At 50.7% G+C, this 21,378-nt stretch overlaps 1 protein-coding gene across 1 annotated transcript; it reads right to left on the bottom strand.

The window, feature by feature from the left end:
• Window positions 1-5,550: 5,550 nt before the first annotated feature.
• On the bottom strand, window positions 5,551-21,307 carry LOC101540528 (arylsulfatase F). The gene is given in 10 exon segments (XM_055123627.1): window positions 5,551-5,984; window positions 7,486-7,607; window positions 8,619-8,755; window positions 8,757-8,782; window positions 10,268-10,402; window positions 13,828-13,958; window positions 17,065-17,258; window positions 17,260-17,433; window positions 17,435-17,493; window positions 21,187-21,307. Coding segments are annotated over 10 exon segments (1,533 nt in total).
• Between the last annotated feature and the right edge of the window lie 71 nt (window positions 21,308-21,378).

Below are 21,378 nucleotides of genomic sequence, written 5' to 3'. Positions count from 1 at the left end.
AAAATAATAAATTTTTAAAAATTCACGGTGTCCCTAGGGAAAACAAGGGCCAGGAGGACTCGTCCATGGTTGGAAGCTTGTCACCAGTGTGTGGTGTGGGGGGAGGACAGTTAGGATAGCGAGGGGACCCGAGGGACAATGACAGTTGGAAATGATCGTTCTGGACTGAGCACGGAAAGCAGAGAAAGGATGTAGGTGATCACCTTTCCGTCTCTGTATTGCAAAGCAGAATGATCGAAAGTAGAGAGACAGAGAGATAGAGAGAGAATGAAAGAGGGAGAGAGGGAGGGAGAGAGAGAGAGAGAGAGAAGAAACGTTCCTGCCATAGAGGAAAACTGGGTGGTGGAAAACAGAGACTGGTGAAGGGACGGGTGCTGAAACTCAACCATGAACAGCCTTTGTCACTGTGCATCGCATAGAGATTCCATTTTGGGGGGGTTAGGGGTGACACCCAGTGATGCTCAGGGCTTCCTCCTGGCTCTGTACTCAGGTATGACTCCTGGCAGTGCTCAGGGGACCCTATGGGATATTGGCGATTGAACCCGGGTCAGCCGTGTGCAAGGCAAACGCCCTCCCCGCTGGACTATCGCTCTCTCTGGTCCCTGGAGATTCCATTCTTTAAAATAAAGAAAGAAATGAAAACTCGTAGTCACACGAAGGAGAGGTTGGATGGTCCCATTCTTAGTATTCTGCCTTTCGGCAAAGTTTCTAATATTTCTCTGAACACCTGTTGATCCTGCTGTGAAACTAAGTCGTGATGGTGTCTCCCGCAGAAGAGTGTCATGAATAAACGATAAATTAATGTAGTAAAACGCTGATAATAACACGTGGTCATACTCAAAACCAAGTAGGTGACCAGTAAAAGAAAAGGGCCCCGGGCTGGAGCGATAGCCCAGAGGGGAGGGCGTTTGCCTTGCACGCGGCTGACCCCGGTTCAATCCCCGGCATCCCACAGGGTCCCCCGAGCACCGCCAGGAGTCATTCCTGAGTGCAGAGCCAGGAGTCAGCCCTGAGCTTTGCTGGGTGGGACCCAAGAAAAGGAAAAGACAAAGACCCTTGGTGCCTGAAATAACGTTGTCTACGACAGGAGAAGGGGAGGGAAAGAGGCATTTCATGATGCTGTTTGTGCTTTTTGGGGGTAAGTTTGAGCACCCCAGTGGCGTGGACAAGAGGAAAACCAGACCTGGACCTCGTTCCTTGGTCCCACACACAGCCTCCTTTCCTCTCTCCACGCTGGTCCCCAGTTGTCTTCAGACTGGCTGAGTATTCTACAAACCCTCGCCCGAGACTCCTTCCCTCGCTCAGCTCAGGGAAGAGCATTTTGGCTTGCAGCTGCCTTTCCCGGCTCAGCTCAGGAAGCAGATTTTCTGCCTTCATCTCCTTTGCTAACTCAGCTCAGGAGAGAGGAATGTTTTGCTTGCAGCCGTCTTTCCTAGCTCAGCCCAGGAAAGACATTTTCTCCCCTCAGCTCCTTCCCTTAGCTCAGCTCAGGAAAGACGTTTTTTTGCCTCCAGCTGCCTTTCCTAGCTCAGCTCACGAAACAGATTTTTCTGCCTGCGGCTGCCTTGCCTAATTTTGTTCCTTCTTGGTTTTTTCCGGAGAGACTTTTGTCGGACGCTGCGCCCCAGGCTGTTTTCACTCGGGGCGCCCCAGAGCGGGGTGGGTGAGAACCTTCCCCGGCCCGAGGGACCCAGCCCTGGCAGCTGACCTCCACTACCCAACCACCGCCTCATTCCAGGCTGCTTTCTGGACCACACGGTTGCTTTGCAGCCGTGAGACACATTATAAGACACTTCCTACCCATTTTCCATAACTATCACACCGTATTTGATGGGGTTCAGACAGTAGGGAACAAATCATAGAGAGTAATATATATATATATATATATATATATATATATATATATATACACCTCTCGGAGAGCCTGGCAAGCTACCGAGAGTCTCCCGCCCGCAATGGCAGAGCCTGGCAAGCTCCCCGTGGCGTATTCGAGATGCCAAAAACAGTCACGCAAGGTCTCATTCCCCTGACCCTGAAAGAGCCTCCAATCGTTGGGAAAGACGAGTAAGGAGAGGCTGCTAAAATCTCAGGGCTGGGAGGAATAGAGACGTTCCTGGCGCCCCCTTGACTCAATTGACAAACAACGGGAAGACAGTGATACAGTCCTGCAGTGGTTTTGTCGAGGAATCAGGAGATGGGGATGCCCCCCCCCCCGGCAATTCTCCAACAGCCAGCTCTGAAGTTCAAGGGTCAGCATCCACACAGCCAAGAATTCCTCTTCCCGTGACCCAGCCATGCTTTGGAAGGTGCCTAAGCAGCAGGCAGGATGCTTGCGGGACCGTGCAGGGCTGAGAACGGAATCACGGGAACAGCCGGGCTCAAGGCATGTGCCCACGCGTGCCTACAGCCCTGTCTTCTCTCTCTCCAGCCCTGGAAGGATTTTGGTTCCTTTGGTTTATTAGGGGCTCGGGGCTTGCCTGGCTCTGCCCTCACCCATCACTCCCTCCCTCCCTTCCTTTCTTCCTCCCTCCCTCCCTCCCTCCCTCCCTCCCTCCCTCCCTCCCTTCCTTCCTTCCTTCCTTTCTCCCTGCTCTTCCTTCCTTCCTCCCTGCTCTTCCATCCTTCCTTCCTTCCTTCCTTCCTTCCTTCTCTTCCTTCCATCCTTCCTTCCTTTCTTTCTTCCTTTCTTCCTTCCCTTCTTTCCTTCCTTCCTTCCTTCCTTCTCTTCCTTCTTTTATTCCTTCCTTTCTTCCTTCCATACTTCCTTCTCTTCCTTCCTTCTCTTCCTTCTTTTATTCCTTCCTTTCTTCCTTCCATCCTTCCTTCTCTTCCTTCCTTCTCTTCCTTCTTTTATTCCTTCCTTTCTTCCTTCCATCCTTCCTTCTCTTCCTTCCTTCCTTCTCTTCCTTCCTTCCCTTCTTTCTTTCCTTCCTTCCTTCCTTTATTTTTTTTTTTGCTTTTTTTTGGGTCACACCTGGCGATGCACAGGGTTTACTCCTGCTCTGCAGGAATAACCCCTGGCCGTGCTCAGGGGACCCTATGGGATGCTGGGAATTGAACCCGGGTCGGCCGCGTGCAAGGCAAACGCCCTACCCGCTGTGCTATCTCTCCAGCCCCTTCCTTCCTTCCTTTCTTCTTTCCTTCCTTCCTTCCTTCCTTCCTTCCCTCTCTTCCTTCCTTCCTTCCTTCCTTCCCTTCCTTCCTTCCCTTCTTTCTTTCCTTCCTTCCTTCTCTTTCTTCCTTCCTTCTTTCCTTCCTTCTCTTCCTTCCTTCCTTCTTTCCTTCCTCCTCTTCCTTCCTCCTTCCTTCCTTCCTTCCTTCTCTTCCTTCTTTTCCTTCCTTCCTTCCTTCCTTCCTCCCTTCCCTCCTCCCTTCTAACCTTCTAACCTTCCTTCCTTCTCTCCCTCCTCCCTTTATCCCTCCCCCTTCTTCTTTTACTTCCTCTCCCCTTCATTCCTTTCTTTCTTTCCTTCCTTCTTCCCTCTCTCACTTATTTCCTTCCTTCCTTCCTTCCTTCCTTCTTTCCTTCCTTCCTCCCTCCCTTCCTCCCTTTCTTTCTTCCTCTCCTTTAGGAATGGAGTTCCCTGTAGACCTGCCTTATGAGAAAAAATAAATGTGTGGTTGGGTATTTGGTGTCACCCGTGCACTCGGCTGCATTTGTGTTCCCCCTAGTGGTCAACTTAATCGAACGATTAAAATACACAGTCCAGGGGGTGGGGGTTAGATCTTGTAAATGGGATAAAAAAAAATAGTCATAACACAATGATAGTTGGAAATGGTCGCTCTGGACAAGAACTGAGAGCTGAAGGGAGGTAAAAGGATATGCATGATAACCTTTCAGTACCTGGAGAGCAAACCACAGGGCCAGGAAGGAGAGAGACAGAGACAGAGAGAGACAGAGACAGAGAGAGACAGAGACAGAGAGAGACAGAGAAACTGTGAATGGACACTGGGGAAGGCACGGGGGTCGGGACATTGCACGACTGAAACCCAATCGTGGACAACTTTGTAACTGTGTATGTCACAGTGATTTGATTTTTTTTTTGATAGATTAAAGACTTGGGGACCAGGAAAATTCAACCGGCTAACGGGCTAAGTGCGTGTTGCACGCAGCACACGTGGGTGTGATTCCCACCAACGCATGGTCCACTGAGCACGGCCAGCAATGACCCCTGACACAGAGCCAGAAGTGACCCAAAAGCGTTGCCAGAGGTGGCCCAAGAGCCAAACAAGGATATACATTTTTAAATAAATAGTTTTTGTTATAAAGGGCTTCTCTTTTCCCCCATCTTTCCTTCATTCCTTCCTCTCTCCCTCCCTTCCTTTGTTCCTCCTTCCTTTGTTCCTTCCTTCTTTATTCCTTCTATTTTTATTTTTGTTTTTGGGTCCCACCCGGCGATGCTCAGGGGTTCCTCCTGGCTCTGCACTCAAGAATCACTCCTGGCAGTGCTCGGGGGACCCTATGGGATTCGGGGGATCCAACCCAGGGTGGTTGCGTCAAGGAAAACACTCTACCCGTTGTACTATCACTCGGCCGTCTTTATTCCTTCTTTCCTTCTCTCCTTCCTTCCCTCCCTCTCCCTCCCTGTCCTGTATCCCTGCCTCCTTCCTCCCTCCCTTCCTTCCTTCTCTCCTTTCTCATTTCTTATTTTCTTCCTCCATCCTTCCCTCCCTCCTTTTTTCTACCTTCCTTTCTTTCTTCTTTCTTTGTTTCTTTCTTTTTCTCTCTCTCTCTCTCTTTCTTTCTTTCTTTCTTTCTATCTATCTTTCTTTCCTTCTCCCTTTAGTTCTTTCTTTCTTTCTTCTTTCCTACTTTCCTTCCTTCCTATCTCTCTTTCTTTCCTTCTCTCTTTCGTCCTTTCTTCCTTCCTTCCTCTGTCCCTCCCTTTCTTCCATTTGCCTTCCTTCCTTCCTTCATTTTTTCTTTCCTTCCTTTCTTCTTTCTTTCTTTCTTTCTTTCTTTCTTTCTTTCTTTCTTTCTTTCTTTCTTTCTCTCTTTCTTTCCTTCTGTTTTTGGGCCACACCTGGCGATAGTCAGGGTTCACTCCTAGCTCTGCACTCAGGATCACTCCTGTGGGTTGTTGGGGATGAGGAGGTGGGGGGTGATGGGAGGGAACCTGGGGACACTGGTGCTGGGAAATGTGTCCTGGGGGAGGGACGGGGGTTGGAACCCTGTAGGACTGAAACACAATCAGGAACATCTTTGTAAGGGTCTATCTCACAGCGACACAATTAAAAAGTTTTAAAAAAATCTTGTCACTGTTACTGTCATTGTCATCCTGTTGCTCATCAATTTGCTCGAGCGGGCACCAGCAACGTCGTCTCCATGGTGAGACTTGTGACTGTGTTTGGCATCTCGAATACACCACGGGGAGCTTGCCAGGCTCTGCCATGCGGGCGGGAGACTCTCGGGAGCTTGCCGGGCTCTCCGAGAGGGGTGAAGAAATCGAACCCGGGTCGGCCACGTGCAAGGCCAACACCCTGCCGCTGTGCTTAAAAACCAAAAAACAAAGACTGAAGGAAATAAAATTGAAACTCTCCTCCCAGTGCTCATGGTCTTTTATTGCCTTCATCTTCCCAGGACGGCCACCCCAGGGTCCCCCAAGACGTGACTGCTGGAGAGCTCTTGTCTGAGCGCTGCCCCTCCCGGTCACACAGACAGAAGGGGAAGAGGCCACAGCAGGGCCTGAGCGAGGTGACGAATCTGTTCCGGTGGGACAGCTGCAAGGGCACCGGGAGCACGGAGCGACGGTGCTCCCTCACCGCCTCCCCCACCCTGCGGATCACCGTGTCGTACATGGGCTCCGTGTCCCGAGTCAGGGGCCTGGACTCTGAAGGGTCCCGGCTGAGGTCGAAGAGCAGCGGGGGGTCGTGGTACGTGACGTGGTCCCCGGTACACTTGCAGTAGTAGAACGTGTAGCAGGCCTGGGCCCCCGGCGGCTCGAACACGGGGGTCACGTAATGGACCTTCCAGATGGCCGAACCTTGGGCGGGAGAGATCGGACAGGGAAGACGGCATTTGACTCACATACGGAAGACCCGGGTTCCACCATGGCATCCCATGCGGTCCCCTGAGCACTGCCAGGAGAGATCCCTGAGCACAGAGCAAAGAGTGAGCCCTGAGCTCAGAGCCAGGAGTCAGTCCTGACCACAGAGTTAGGAATGAACCTGAGCACAGAGTCAGGAGTGAGCCCTGAGCACATAGTCAGGAGTCAACGCTGAGCACAGAGCCAGGAATGAGCTTGAGCACAGAGCCAAGAGTGAGCCCTGAGGATGGAACTAGGAGTCAGCCATGAGCACAGTCAGAAGTCAAACTGGAGCACAGAGCCAGGAGTCAGCCCTGAGCACAGTGTCAGGAGTCAGCCCTGAGCATTGCCAGGTGTGGCACCCCACCACCACCACCACACACACAAAAGAAGTCACTGTAAAGGGCATGATTGTGTTGTTCCTTGCAGCTGCACGTGTGTCTAAAGACTACATATCAACTACATCTGGTCAACTGTTGTCTGACTTATCGCTATTGTGCCAATTGCTGCAGATTTCCTTTACAATTATTATTATTATTATTGTCTGGGGTAGATGCCCCAAAATGGAATTCCTGGGTTATATAGCAGCTCACTGCTAAGTTTACTGCAATATGTCCGCACTGTTTTCCACGGGGGGTGGAGAAGAAGGGTATGGGGGGGGGAGGAGGTGGAGGAGGAGAAGGAGGAGGAGGAGGAGAAGGAGAAGGAGAGGAGAAGGAGAAGGAGAAGAAGGAGAAGAAGAAGAAGAGGAAGAGGAGGAAGAAGAGGAAGCTTAAGAAGGAGGAAGCTTAAGAAGGAGGAAGAGGAGGAGATGAGAAGGAAGAGGAAAAGAAAGGAGGAAGAGAAAGAGAAAAAGAAGAAAGAAGGAAGAACATGAAGAAAAAGAAGAGGAAGAAGAAGAATAAGAGGAAGATGAAGAAGAAGAAGAGGAAGAGGAAGAAGGAGGAGAAGGAGGAGGAGGAGAAGAAGAAGCAGAAGAAGAAAAAGAGGAGGAGGAGGAAGAAGAGGAGGAAGAGGATGAAGAAGAGGAAGAAGAAGAGAAAGAAGAGGAAGAAGAAGAAGAGGAAGAGGAGGAGGAGGAAGAAGGAGGAGAAGGAGAAGGAGAGGAGGAGAAGGAGAGGAGAAGGAGGAGAAGGAGAAGGAGAGGAGGAGAAGGAGAGGAGAAGGAGGAGGAGGAGGAGGAGGAGAAGAAGAAGAAGAAGAAGAAGAAGATGAAGAAGAAGAAGAAGAAGAAGAAGAAGAAGAAGAAGAAGAAGAAGAAGAAGAAGAAGAAGAAGAAGAAGAAGAAGAAGAAGAAGAAGAAGAAGAAGAAGAAGAAGAAAAGAGAGGAGAGGAGGAAGAGAGGAAGAGGAGGAATTGTCAGCAGCAATTCTAGAAGGTAGCAGGTTGTTGGTAGGGAGGGAGGCAGCTGGGCGGGTGGGTGTGGGCCGGGCACCCTCGGATGGGGCCGGGCACTCACTGTCTCTGGGGTGCCAGCGGGCCGCGTGCAGGTACACCTCGCAGTAGTGGAAGAGAAACTCGTGCTCCGAGTGCTGTTGCTCGCCGAGAAGCAGGGGCATGAGGTCACGGCCGTCGATGTGTCTGCGGAGACACACAGGGGCGGGCGGGGGAGGTGAGCCAAGGGCCGTGGCAAGACACTGCTGGGGGCAGCCCCCAGGGGACCATCCTGGGTTCATCGGCTGAGATTCATGGCGGTAAACTCCCCGTCAGGTGGGGTCTCCAGGAGGAAGGCAGCGACCGGCATGCGGGGGGCTGAGATGATAAAACTGAGCAGTGACCGGTGCAAGTGGCAGAACAAAGGGCAGTGAGCAGAGACGGACCCTCCTCTAAGCTACAGCACAAACACAGTAGACTGATGGAGACACATGTCCAGCATCTTTTATGCAGCACCAGAGGGACCCACCTTACTCTGACTCTAAACAACACCTCACACAATAGCCACGATATGAAAACAACCCAAAGGATTAGTCACAGGTGAACCAATCAAGACATTATGCTTTATAGACACAGTGGAATACTACGCAGCTCTGAAAAAGGGACAAAGTCCCACAATTGGCATCATTTGGCTGGAACTAGGGCAGATCATGCAGAGCTGAGGGAGAAAGGAAGGAAGGGAGGAAGAAAGGAAGGAAGGGAGGAAGGGAGGAGGAAAGAAGGAGGAGAGAGAAGGAAGGAAGGAAGGAAGGAAGGAAGGGAAGGAAGGAAGGAAGGAAGGAAGGAAGGAAGGAAGGAAGGAAGGAAGGAAGGAAGGAAGGAAGGGAGGGAGGGAGGAAGGAAGGAAGGAAGGAAGGAAGGAAGGAAGGAAGGAAGGAAGGAAGGAAAGGAAGGAAGGAAGGAAGGAAGGAAGGAAGGAAGGAAGGAAGGAAGGAAGGAAGGAAGGAATGTTATCTACCTCGCTCACTTCCCCACCCCTCCTAGGGTTCCCCGAGCACCTGCAGGTGTGGCCCCAACACAGACAAGGGTTGTTCTTTCACTGGGAAAACAAAATCCACGCAACAGAATCAGATGGCGGCTGCGTTGCAGGATCAAAGGGGATCCCGAATCCCGAGTCCCCCTGTAGTGCAGAGGTCCCTGGGTGGCCTTGGGCCTCACCTGTCCTGCGGTACCTCGGCCCCCGCAGAGCCGCCGAGCGTGGGGAAGACGTCCATCAGGCTGGTGGGTTCGTCGATCACCTGTCCCGCGGGGACCTTCCCGGGCCAGCGCACGATCCCCGGGACCCGAATGCCTCCTTTCCCAGCCGCCCATGCCTTTGCCACCTGCACCAAAGAAACGGAGGGTCAGTGGGGTCCACTCTCGGACACTCCCAGGAGCTCGGGCTGCCAGAATGCCCGCGACAAGGGCCCTTCCTGGGTATGTTGGTGCCAAGGTCCTGCTCGCGCGGATGAGAGACTTCTGCTTCAACGCCAAGACTCTCCCCCTAGAATGTCACGTGGCAAAGCCACTCCGGAGAAGAACTGGGTGCTGAAAACCAGGGAAAGGGACGAACATGATCGCCTCTTCCTATCTCTATGGCAAACGCTGAAACGAGAGAGAGAGAGAGAGGGGGAGAGAGAGAGGAGAGAGAGAGAGAAAGAGAGAGAGGAGGAAGATGGGGAGAGATGGGGAGAGAGAGAAGAGAGAGGAGAGAGAGGGGAAGAGAGAAACAAGAAGAAGAGAGAGGAGAGAGGGGGAGAGAGAACAGAGAGAGAGAAAAAGAGAGAGGAAGACAGAGGAAGACAGAGGGATTGAGAGAGGAGAGGGAAACTGTGGGGGTGGGGAAGGGGAGAGGGGAAATGGGGAAATTGATAGTGAGGAATGGACAGTTGTGGAGAGACAAGTGTTGGAATATTGTATGAATGAAAGGTGGAAGGAAGGAAGGAAGGAAGGAAGGAAGGAAGGAAGGAAGGAAGGAAGAGAAGGAAGGAAGGAAGGAAGGAAGGAAGAGGGAATAAATAAAGAAAGAATTAAAGGAAGAAAGAAAAAGGAGTAAGGGGGGGCCGGGAGCGATAGCACAGCGTGTAGGGCGTTTGCCTTGCACGCGGCCGACCCAGGTTCAATCCCCGGCATCCCATATGGTCCCCCAAGCACCGCCAGGAGTAATTCCTGAGTGCAAAGCCAGGAGTAACCCCTGAGCATCGCTGGGTGTGACCCAAAAGCAAAAAAAAAAAAAAAAAAAAAGAAAAAGGAGTAGGGAAGAACGATAAAGAAAAAAAGAAAGAGAAAGAAAGAAATATAGAAAGAAAGAGGGAAGAAGGAGAGAATGGAGAGAAAGGAGAGAAAGAAAGAGAAAAAGAAAGAGAAAGAGAGAAAGAGAAAGAAAGAAAGAAAGAAAGAAAGAAAGAAAGAAAGAAAGAAAGAAAGAAAGAAAGAAAGAAAGAAAGAAAAGAAAGAGAAGAAAAGAAAGAAAGAAAGAAAAGAAAGAAAGAAAGAAAGAAAGAAAGAAAGAAAGAAAGAAAGAAAGAAAGAAAGAAAGAAAGAAAGGAAAGAAAGAAAGAAAGACATGTTCCTTCTGAGGTTCCCGGGGCTACTCGGGATTCAGACGTCTTCTTTGGCTGTTGCACTTTGGTGTCTTCGAGCTCATGTCCCCAACACTCCGACAAACAAACTCACTTTCCTGTTTCACCCTCATCTCTTCCCGTCACGAGCTCACAGTACAAGAATAGAAAAACTCATATGTCCCCCTGCCACGCACTACTCACCCCTCACACACTCACACACACACAGACACAGACAACACACACACACTCAACTTTCTCCCGCACCTTTGAAGATCCCGTTCCTTCCTCCGAGCGGCACGTGGCCCCTCCGCGCCTCCAAGTGTCCTCCGTGGTCAGATGTGAAATAGACAAGGGTCTGATTGGTGAGAGACAGGCGGTCCACAGCCCCCAGAAGCTCCCCTGAGAGTGAAGAAGACAAGGAAACGGAGAGAACCCGAGAATGAACAGAGCAGGCACTGGGGCAGAGTGACATAACCCAGCATTCCCTGTGGGGGGGTGTCCAAAGGAGACACCCCCAGCCCACTCTCTGTCGCTCTCAGCTCTGCAAAAGGATTCGCAGCTGCGAGGGGCTCAGTGTCCCTCCAGGAATCACTGAACACTCAACATTTCTTTTTTTTTTAATTTTTAATTTTATAAGGTAGTTCACGATTTTCTTTTTCTTTTCATTGAATTACTGTGAGAAAGTTACAAGCTTTTATACTTGAGTTAAAATCTCACAGTGAAGGAACACGCATCCCTCCACCCGTGCCCATTCCCCACCACCCGTGTCCCCAGTGTCCCCCCCCATCCACCCTCCCCCTGCCTCCATGGTAGACAATCTCCCCCACACTCTCTCCTCTCTGCTTTGGGGCATCCTGGTTTGCAACACAGACACCGAGAGGCCGTCACGGTGGGTCCCTTTGTCTACTCTCAGCACACGTCTCCCCTCCCGAGCATCCCTCCAACCATCCCCGACTCAGTGACCCCTTCTCCATCCCAGCTGCCTCTCCCCAGCTCAGGAGGCAGCTTCCAACCATGGGGCAATCCTCCTGGCCCTTGTCTGTACTGTCCTTGGGTGTCCGTCTCCTAGTATGTTATTTTATACTCCACAAACGAGTGCAGTCCTTCTGTGTCTGTCTCTCTCTCTCTCTGACTCATTTCACCTCAGCATGAGACTCTCCATGTCCATCCACTTATAAGCGAATAATTTCATGACTTCATCTCTCCTAACAGCTGTGTAGTATTCCGTTGTGTAGATGGACCAAAGTTTCCTTTAGCCAGTCATCTGTTCTAGAGCACTTAGATTGTTTCCAGATTTTGCCTATTGAGCTCACAGTATTTGATGACATTTAATATTTCAACACCTGCCCCACCACCATGACACCTGCCCACCACCATATTGGGATGTTTCCATCCCAAACCCCCAAGTCCTGTCCCAAAGCACAACCGAAATAATATATTTGTGGTTTGTCTTTTATGGAAAACCGCCGGAAAATGCTAGAAAAAAAAATACCCATAGGGGAAAGAATGTGAACATTGTTCTATTTTGGCAGGGGCCATTAAGACTTTCTTTAGGACATCACTAACATGTTGTTAAAGGTTGAGTGATGTGGGCTTTGGTATATATATATATCTAAAAATATGTATATATGCATATATATATACATTTCCCTCTATGATTGTTTGCATACTATTTTTTTTGGCTATGAGTCTTTAATAGTTGTGCACATTTTTATCTGATATATTATTTGGCAAAAGTGGAAATAGATTAACAACTTACACTTGTTCAATGTAGCGTTTTGTTTTGTTTTGTTTTTTAAATTAATTTATTCTTTTATTGAATACCATGTGGAAAGTTGTGTAAAGCTTTCAGGTTTAAGTCTGCAGTCATAACAAAGCTCAAACACCCATCCCTTCACCAGTGCACATATTCCACCACCAAGAATCACAGAAAACCTCTCCCCAAATCCCCACCTCCCCAGCTCCCCGCCCCGCCTGTATTACTGATAAATTTCACTTTACCTTCACTTTACTTTGATTACATTCAATATTTCAACACAACACTCACTATTATTGTTTGGAGTTTCTCCCCCCAAAAGTCGGACCTGCTGGAAAGGAAGCATTAGATAATTTGTTTTCCATTGCTGAGAATGAAGAGATATGAGGTCGAGTGGCCGCACTAGTGGCCGCACTGTTTGCCTACTATGTGACCCCCGTGAAATGTGGTGTGGGAATGCTGGAGAATGGGTAGGGAATGTCATGATGTGTTGCAGCCGTGCAGTCCAGGAACCCGTGAGGCTTGGCCCCTCCTTCCCGGGGTCCCCATGAACGCTCAAAATTTCAGCGCTGGAAAAATGCAAGCCCTTGACAAGAGGGTGTGTGTCCCTGGCAGGGGTCTCTCCCAAGGGGACTCTGGGTCTCAGCTTGGAGGGAGAACTCGTGGGCAAGACCCCACGGATGTTGCCTTCTCCAGATGGAACCCCGGCGACACTGAGCTTCTATTAACATGGCTCCGGTATGCGGGACTGGGACATCTCCAAACCGTATATTCGACCTTTCCTAATATATAAAAAATATGCCCAAGAATGGCTCCGCCACCCCTGAGCTTCCGTATCCCAGAGGCACAGAAACCAAGCTCAGAAACGCAGCCAGCTGCTGGCAGATATACTCCTGGACTCTGAACTAGGCTCCGACCCCGTGCAGCTCCAGGAGGGGAAGGGTTTCTGTCTCTCAACCTTTCCCGCCCTGGAACAGCATGGTGACCGCCAATGTTCAGAACCAATTGGACGGAGAGGTAGAAGTTTGCAGTGATGGGACGGGACGCATGGGGAATCTTGCGATGGGGGGAGGCAGAACCGGCCCTGCCTCCTGCCCAAATAAGACCCGAGCGGTCACCCATGAACAGCTCCTCTGCTCCGGAACAACCATGATCCCAGCGCCACAGAAACCAATCTCGGAATGCAGCGGCTGCTGGCAGAAATACCTCTGGACTTAATACCAGAATTCCAAATCTGGGCGGTCGCTTTCGCAACCGTGCAACATCATATGCTCTTTGTTACCAACAATAGAAAACAACACAATCTAATGGGTTTCATTCCCACAGGTCTGACTGTTCGGGAAAAACTCCAAATAATGATAGTGAGTTTCCTGTCGAAAATGAACGTAATCAAAATAAGGAAAGAGTAAAGTGAAAAATCATCTGCCACACAGGCAAAGGGGGAGGGGGGTGCTGGGGTTATTTGTGGTGGAACATGTGCACTGGTGAAGGGATGGGTGTTTGAGCATAGTATGACTGAGACTCATCCTAAAAAGCCCTGTAACCGTTCTCACGGTGACCTCACTTGAAAAATAAAAACAATAAATTTAAAAAATAATAATAAAACTATAATTAATATACCTAAAAAAAAAAGGACCCAGGGATGAAAGCGCGGGCGCCTTGGCTGCATAAATGAGCAAATGGTACTCTGTGACAAGGCACTCTTGAGTTACCAAGCACCAGCACCCGCTGGTCGAGCAGCAAACTGCACAACCACGTAGGGAAGAGGGAGAGGGAGGGAAGGATGGCTCCGAAATAAGACAAATATTCTTCTCCATCCGCCTCCCCTTGTCACTTAGTGTGACACATGAGTGCAGTCACACTAAGATGTGTTCCCAGCACCGATGGATCAGCCAAGGTCTCCCGAGATGTCTAGGGCAAAATAACGACATTAACACCATCACAGAACGTCTCAGCTGTGGCCCCAAAGGACGCAGAAGCCAGAGGTGGACCTGAGCATCTCTGGTCACCATCATCCACCACAGGTCCCCTCTGAGTCCTGATTTGTGAGTCCGGTGCAGCCGCTTACCCAGCATGGCGTCCATCTCCTGGACGTTGTCCCCGTACAGGCCGTGGCTACTGGTGCCCAGGAAGGCGTCGGTCGTGGGCAGAGGGCTGTGGACGTGGAGGAAGGAGAAGAAGAGGAGAAAACGGCCGATTCTGGTTCCTGCAAATACATCGGGCGACTTGTCGGCGGGCCCCCTGGGGGGCTCATGTGAGGGGGGGAGGGGAGAGACGGTCACTTTCTCCCCATCCACCTAGCCCCCCGGGATCCAGAGCTACTGGGTTCTTGTCTCTCCTCGCAGAAAGGGAATTTCAGGAGTACATGGGCAGCGAAGGAAATAGATTTTATTTGGAGGGTTTTTGAAGGTGTGGAGGAGAGAGAGAAGAGAAGAGAAGAGAAGAGAAGAGAAGAGAAGAGAAGAAGAGAAGAGAAGAGAAGAGAGAGAAGAGAAGAGAAGAGAAGAGAAGAGAAGAGAAGAGAAGAGAAGAGAAGAGAAGAGAAGAGAAGAGAAGAGAAGAGAAGAGAAGAGAAGAGAAGAGAAGAGAAGAGAAGAGAAGAGAAGAGAAGAGAAGAGAAGAGAAGAGAAGAGAAGAGAAGAGAAGAGAAGAGAAGAGAGAAGAGAAGAGAAGAGAAGAGAAGAGAAGAGAAGAGAAGAGAAGAGAAGAGAAGAAGAGAAGAGAAGAGAAGAGGAGAGGAGAGGAGAGGAGAGGAGAGAAGAGAAGAGAAGAGAAGAGAAGAGAAGAGAAGAGAAGAGAAGAGAAGAGAAGAGAAGAGAAGAGAAGAGAAGAGAAGAGAAGAGAAGAGAAGAGAAGAGAAGAGAAGAGAAGAGGAGAGGAGAGGAGAGGAGAGGAGAGGAGAGAAGAGGAGAGGAGAGGGAGAGGAGAGGAGAGGAGAGGAGAGGAGAGGAGAGGAGAGGAGAGGAGAGGAGAGGAGAGGAGAGGAGAGGAGAGGAGAGGAGAGGAGAGGAGAGGAGAGGAGAGGAGAGGAGAGGAGAGGAGAGGAGAGGAGAGGAGAGGAGAGGAGAGGAGAGGAGAGGAGAGGAGAGGAGAGGAGAGGAGAGGAGAGGAGAGGAGAGGAGAGGAGAGGAGAGAGAGAGAGGAGAGAAGAGAAGAGAAGAGAAGAGAAGAGAAGAGAAGAGAAGAGAAGAGAAGAGAAGAGAAGAGAAGAGAAGAGAAGAGAAGAGAAGAGAAGAGAAGAGAAGAGAAGAGAAGAGAAGAGAAGAGAAGAGAAGAGAAGAGAAGAGAAGAGAAGAGAAGAGAGAGAGAGGAGAGGAGAGGAGAGGAGAGGAGAGGAGAGGAGAGGAGAGGAGAGGAGAGGAGAGGAGAGGAGAGGAGAGGAGAGGAGAGGAGAGGAGAGGAGAGGAGAGGAGAGGAGAGGAGAGGAGAGGAGAGGAGAGGAGAGGAGAGGAGAGGAGAGGAGAGAAAGAGACAGGAAGCGGGAGAGAGACAGATAGAGAAAGAGAGAGGGAGAGAAACAGAGATAAAGAAGGAGAAAAAGAGGGAGAGAGACAGACAGAGAGAGGGAGAGAGAGATAGAGAAGGAGAGAAAGAGAAAGGGAGAGAGACAGACAGAGAGAGGGAGAGAGAGGGAGAGGGAGAGAGACAGACAGAGAAAGAGAGAGAGGGAGAGAGACAGAGAGAGGGAGAGAGACAGAGATAGAGAAGGAGAGAGAGAGGGAGAGAGACAGAGAGAGGAAGAGAAAGAGAGGGAGAGAGAAAGAGGGGGAGAGAGAGAGGGAGAGAAAAAAACGTGCTGAAGAGAGAACCCGGGCTTCCCCGGGGGCGGAGAGACCCCGACACACACCCCAGGCATCACACAGGGAAGCACGAACGTCCCCGTCTCCAGAGGGGAGATGCGGGCGACACGCCGTGCTCGGCCACATGGACACACGCAGCACATGGCTGGGGCAGCGTTGCGCCTGGCCTCTTCGGTAGAGAACCAAGAATAAATTCCAGAAGTTTCTTCGTAGCCGTAACAACCCCCTTGCTTCCTCTGTCACCTGTTTGCGAGTCCACAGAGGCACGTTCCCTGAGTATGTGTGGCCTTGTTTGCGTGTCCTCATAAACTCTCTCCTAAGACTCCGGGTCTCTGGCCCCGGTGTTGGGATTCACCTCAGCCGCGCTGCAAATATCACCTAGGGACACTGCAGCCAAAGATGGTCTCACGCCCAGGGTTCGAGGAGCTGCTGGCTGAGGCAAGAGGGTGCCCCGGGGTCTCCCGGAGCCAGAAGCTGCCCCACAACTGCTAAAGGAATCATGGAACTCGGACATACACAGACACACATACACACAGACACACAAACACACACAGACACATACAGACATACACGCAAAACACACACATATAAACACACACATATACACAGACACACACAAACACACACAACACACACAAACACACACAGACACACACAGACACATATACAAGCACACATATAGACACAGACACACACAAATACAGACATACAGAGAAGCACACTCATACACATACACAAACACACACAGACACACACAAACACACACATACAGGCACACGCAACCATATTCACAGAGACACAAACACACAAACAGAGAGACACACACACAAACACACATATAGACACATGTGCACAGACACACATGCACAGATACATACAGACGGGCAAACCCCACTCATACTCCAACACATGCACAAACACACAGAGAGACGCAGACTCAGACACACACATACAAACAAACACACTCACACACAAACACAAACGTATAGAAACACACAGAAACAGACACAAGCGTTACTAGTGCCTGCTCGAGCAAATCGATGAACAACGACAGGACAGTGACACAGTGACAGGGATGGGAGCAAGAGTGTGTTAACTAACCCTCTCTGGGAGGAAGGAAGGAAGGAAGGAAGGAAGGAAGGAAGGAAGGAAGGAAGGAAGGAAGGAAGGAAGGAAGGAAGGAAGGAAGGAAGGAAGGAAGGAAGGAAGGAAGGAAGGGAGAAATTCACCAGTGAAGACTAAAATACTTAGGGTTGACACCCAACGGGAGTTATAATGATACTGTTCGATTGTTATTATTATTATTATTATTATTATTATTATTATTATTGCTTTTTGGGTCCCACCTGGCAATGCTCAAGAGTTCCTCCTGGCTCTGCACTCAGGAATCACTCCTGGCAGTGCTCAGGGGACCATATAGGGTGCTGGGAATTGTACCCGGGTTGGCCGCGTGCAAGGCAAACGCCCTCCCCCGCTGTGCTATCCCTCCGGCCCGGGGAATTTACCTTTCTAGAAAGGCGGTCGCTTCCTGGACCATGATGGAGCCGGCACGCTCTGCCTTCATGGGCTGTTCCGTGATGTCGTGGCCTCGCATGAGGATGCAGTCCCAGTAGAGCGCGGACCCGTAGCTGTCGAACCAGAAGTAGCTCAGGAGGACGATCAGGACCACCGGGACCAGGATGAGGGTCCAGCACACGCAGGGCAAGTGCAGGGACTATCCCCAAGATGAAGGTGGCCACGGCCAGGGCGATCAGCTGGTGGACCAGCAGACCCATCCTCCCCGAGAGGGTCAGCTCCACGTCCCGGGAGGGGTCGGGCCAGCAGGCGTCTATCAGCGTGAAGGGCATGCCGTAGAAGTAATCGAAGCCGTAGTGAGACGGGGTGGTGATGGTGATCGCCTCGAACGTGGCGATTTAAGCCTTGATGCCATTTCCCTGAAATGAAGTACACACAGACACACACACACATGCACACACACAAAGAGGTGAAGCCAGATGCTGTGGTCACACACTTGCTTTTCATTTACAAGCACTCGGGAACCAAAATCAAGGTCACTAACTTTCTCTCTTTCGTCTGTTTTTGTTTTCTTCCTTTAAAAAAAAGAGGGGGGTGGGTGCAGCGATAGCACAGCAGGTAGACCGTTTGCCTTTCATGCAGCTGACGCAGGTTTGATTCCCAGCATCCCATAGGGTCCCCCCCGCCCCCCGAGCACCATCAGGAGTGATTCCTGAGTGCAGAGCCAGGAGGAACCCCTGAGCATCGCCGGGTGGGACCCAGAAATCCAAAAAAAATAAAAATAAAAAACGAGCTAGCTTCTCTTGGTTTGCAAATGTTTGGGTTAAGATATGGTTGTTCTGACTCAAGGTGCCACACAAAGTCAAAGGATGAACAAATACGTGTGAGTCTGTGGTAGACAAAAGGTCGGCTTCATCCAGGGGGAGGAAAAAGGCAGGGTCACTATGACCTGGCACAGAGAGGGGTTGGCAGGTGATGGAAGGCTGAGTGGACAGACAGAGGCAGAGAGAGGGAAGTAGGATCACAAAGATAGATAAATACTGACAAATATGGATTCATGGATCAATAGATGAAACAATTGATGAATGGATACAAAGGTAAACATAAAGTCAAAGAGAGATGTGTAGATGGGTGCATAGATGTATAAGAAATAAAGAAAAAAGAATGGAATGAAGGAAGGAAGGAAGGAAGGAAGGAAGGAAGGAAGGAAGGAAGGAAGGAAGGAAGGAAGGAAGGAAGGGGAAGGAAGGAAGGAATGAAGGAAGGAAGGAAGGAAGGAAGGAAGGAAGGAAGGAAGGAAGGAAGGAAGGAAGGAAGGAAGGAAGGAAGGAAGGGGAAGGAAGGAAGGAAGAAGAGGAGAGGAGAGAAAAAAAGGAAGGAACGGAGGAAGGGAGAAAGAAAGAGAGTGAGAAAGAAAGAGAAGGAAGGAAGGAAATGAGGGAGAGAAAAGGAGATTGAAAGAGAAAGAGAGAGAATAAAGTAGAGGAAAAGGAGGAAAGAAAGGAAGGAGAGAGGAAGGAAAAGGAAAGAAGAAAGGAACAAAGGAAGGAGGAGAGAGAGGAGGAATGAAGGAAGGAGGAAGGAAAGAAGATGACGAACAGAGACAAAGAATGGGAGGGTGGGTAGGTGAATGGTTAGGGGTTGGAATGATGGAAGGATCATGGTGGATGAATGATGGGTGGGATGCAGGGGTGATAGGTCAATAACTGATGGATGAACTGACAGGTGGATGGATGGACGAATAAATAGAAAGGAGATGATAACTGATGGATGGGAGATCAATAAGAGGATGGGTGGATGGATGGATGGGTGAATGGATGGATGGATGGAGGGATGGAGGGAAGATGATATTTGATGGATGGTAGATTGATAGAAGATGGATGGGTGAATGAAGGGAAGATGATAGTGATGGATAATTGATCAATGGAAGGATGGACGGGTAGAGTTCCGACAAAGGAAAGACTGTTAGCCTGATGACTGGGTGGATGGACAGAGGTTGGACAGAGGATGGAATAATAAGTGGGTGGGTGGGTTCACATATTGTAGACGAATGATTGGTAGAACGGCAAGTGGATGGGTAGATCGATGGGTAGATTGGTGGGTGGACGCTGGATCTTATCAGACAGACACCTGTCAGACAGACAGAGACCTCGTGGCCCAAGTTTCACCCCTGCAGCCTTCTTCTGGAAGATGAGCACCCCCAGGCAGCAGGGACGCGGGTAGGGGGGAGCACGACGTAGGGGTGGGGATGAGGGGGCAGGTCGCAAGGGTCTCCGGATAGACGCGTATTCCGTATCCGAGTGGAGGGGGGTCGACGGGGCAGGGCCAAGGGAGAGACATTCTTCTCGGAAACCCACGTCTTGGAAATCCACGACAGGGAGCGCAGGATCGGCCGGGCCCTGGGGGGCATTGTCCGCTCGGGCCCCGCCAACGAGGCAGAACCACGGGGGAGGCCGCCGGGAACCGTGTGGGACCAGAGCTGGGAGCCGGCCCCAGGCAGACGGACACACTCGGGAAGGTCGGCGGAGGCTGGGGGGAGCAGGCCTGAGCCGTGTCTGACAGAGACAGAGGGTGGCAATGAGGGAGGAAAGGGTGTGTGTGTACATGTGTGTGCATGTGTGTGCACACACATGTGTGTGCACGTGTGCAGGTGTCCTTGCGTGGGTGTGCTGTGTGTTCATATGTGTATGTTTGCTTGCACGCATATGTGTGAGTGCACATATGTAGTTGGGCCTGCATGTGTGTACATGTGTGTGCACATGTGTGCGGTGTGTGCATGTGTGTGTGCTTATGCATGTGGGCATGTGCTGTGTCCTTGCATGTGTGCATGTGTGTCTATGCATATGTGTATGTGCATGTGCGTGTGTTCTTATGTGTGTGTGCACGTGTCCTTGCATGTGTGTGCATGTGTGTTCATATGTACACGTGTGTTTGCCTGATATCTGTATATGTGTATGGGCATGTGTGTGCATGTGTGTCCATGAACAAGCATGGTTGTGTTTATGTGTGTGCGTGTGTGCATGTGTCCTTGAGTGAGTGTGCGTGCATATGTGTATGTGTGTGCATGTGTATGCATGTGTACACATCTGTGTGCATGTGGTGTTAATATATGTGTGTGCTTATGTGTGCATATGTGTATGTGTATCTGTTTGCATGTGTTTATGTGCATATGTATGTGCATATGTGCATGTGTTCTTGCATGTGTGCATATGTGTTCACATGCGCATGTGCATATGTGTGCATGTGTACATGTATGTGTATGGGCTTGTGTGTGCATGTGTGTGCATGCACATGTGTAGTGTGCATGTGTGTGCTTATGTGTGTGCATGTGCATGTGTCGTTGTGTGTGCATATGTGTATGTGTGTTCGTGCATGTGTGAACGTGTGTGTGCACGTGTGTGTCCATGCATGATATGTGCTTATGTTTGTGCATGTGTCCTTGTGTGTGTGCATATGGGTATGTGTGTTCGTGCATGTGTGAGCATGTGTGTGCACGTGTGTGTCCATGCATGATGTGTGCCTATGTGTGTGCGTGTGCATATGCCCTTGTGTGTGCATATGTGTATGTGTGTTCATGCATGTGTGAACATGTGTGTGCATGTGTGTGTCCATGCATGATGTGTGCTTGTGTATGCACATGTGTCCATGTGTGTATGTGCATGCGTGTGTGTGCATGTGTGTGGTGAGTATGCATGTATGTGTTGCGTGCACGTGTGTTTGAATGTGCATGCATATTTGTGCATATGTGCATGCATGTTTGTCTGTGCATGTGTGCGTGTGTGTGCGTGGTGTGTGCGCATGTGTGCATGTGTATGTGCATGCCTGCAGTCCATCAAGAGGCCAGGAGGACCAAGAGGAAGAGAGACTCTCCAGGGAGCACACAGCAGCGGCAACACGCAGGAGTGCAGGGACGGTTATGCCAGCCGCTGGATTTCCGGGAAGAAAGCACACTCGGGGCCGGGGGGTCCAGAGAGACTAGAGCCGGGGTCTCTGTCCTCACCAACACGCGGGGTCACTTCTCAGGGGTTCCCCCGAGCGCACGTCCCGAAGGACGAAGTGGCCCCCGTTGGGTGGGTCTTCTGCCCGCGCAGGGCGCGCCAGCGGGGTCTCACCTATGAGGGCGGTGCTGTAGCCCTGCTCCCGCAGTAACTCGGCGAACGTCGTCTCGTTGCGAGGCAGCCCGGCGGGGTCCCCCAGGGAGTAGACCACCCGGCTGTCGTCGTCACTCGCCATCCCTGGGAGGGGGGGAAGGCAGAGGACGAGCAGGTCAGCTGGGTGCTCTGAGCTCGGAGAACTGGACAGAC

This window comes from Sorex araneus, assembly GCF_027595985.1.
Source record: "Sorex araneus isolate mSorAra2 chromosome X unlocalized genomic scaffold, mSorAra2.pri SUPER_X_unloc_5, whole genome shotgun sequence".
Lineage (NCBI taxonomy): Eukaryota > Metazoa > Chordata > Mammalia > Eulipotyphla > Soricidae > Sorex > Sorex araneus.
Note: the sequence above shows the minus strand (reverse complement) of the source record. Positions and strands in the feature narration are given on the sequence as shown.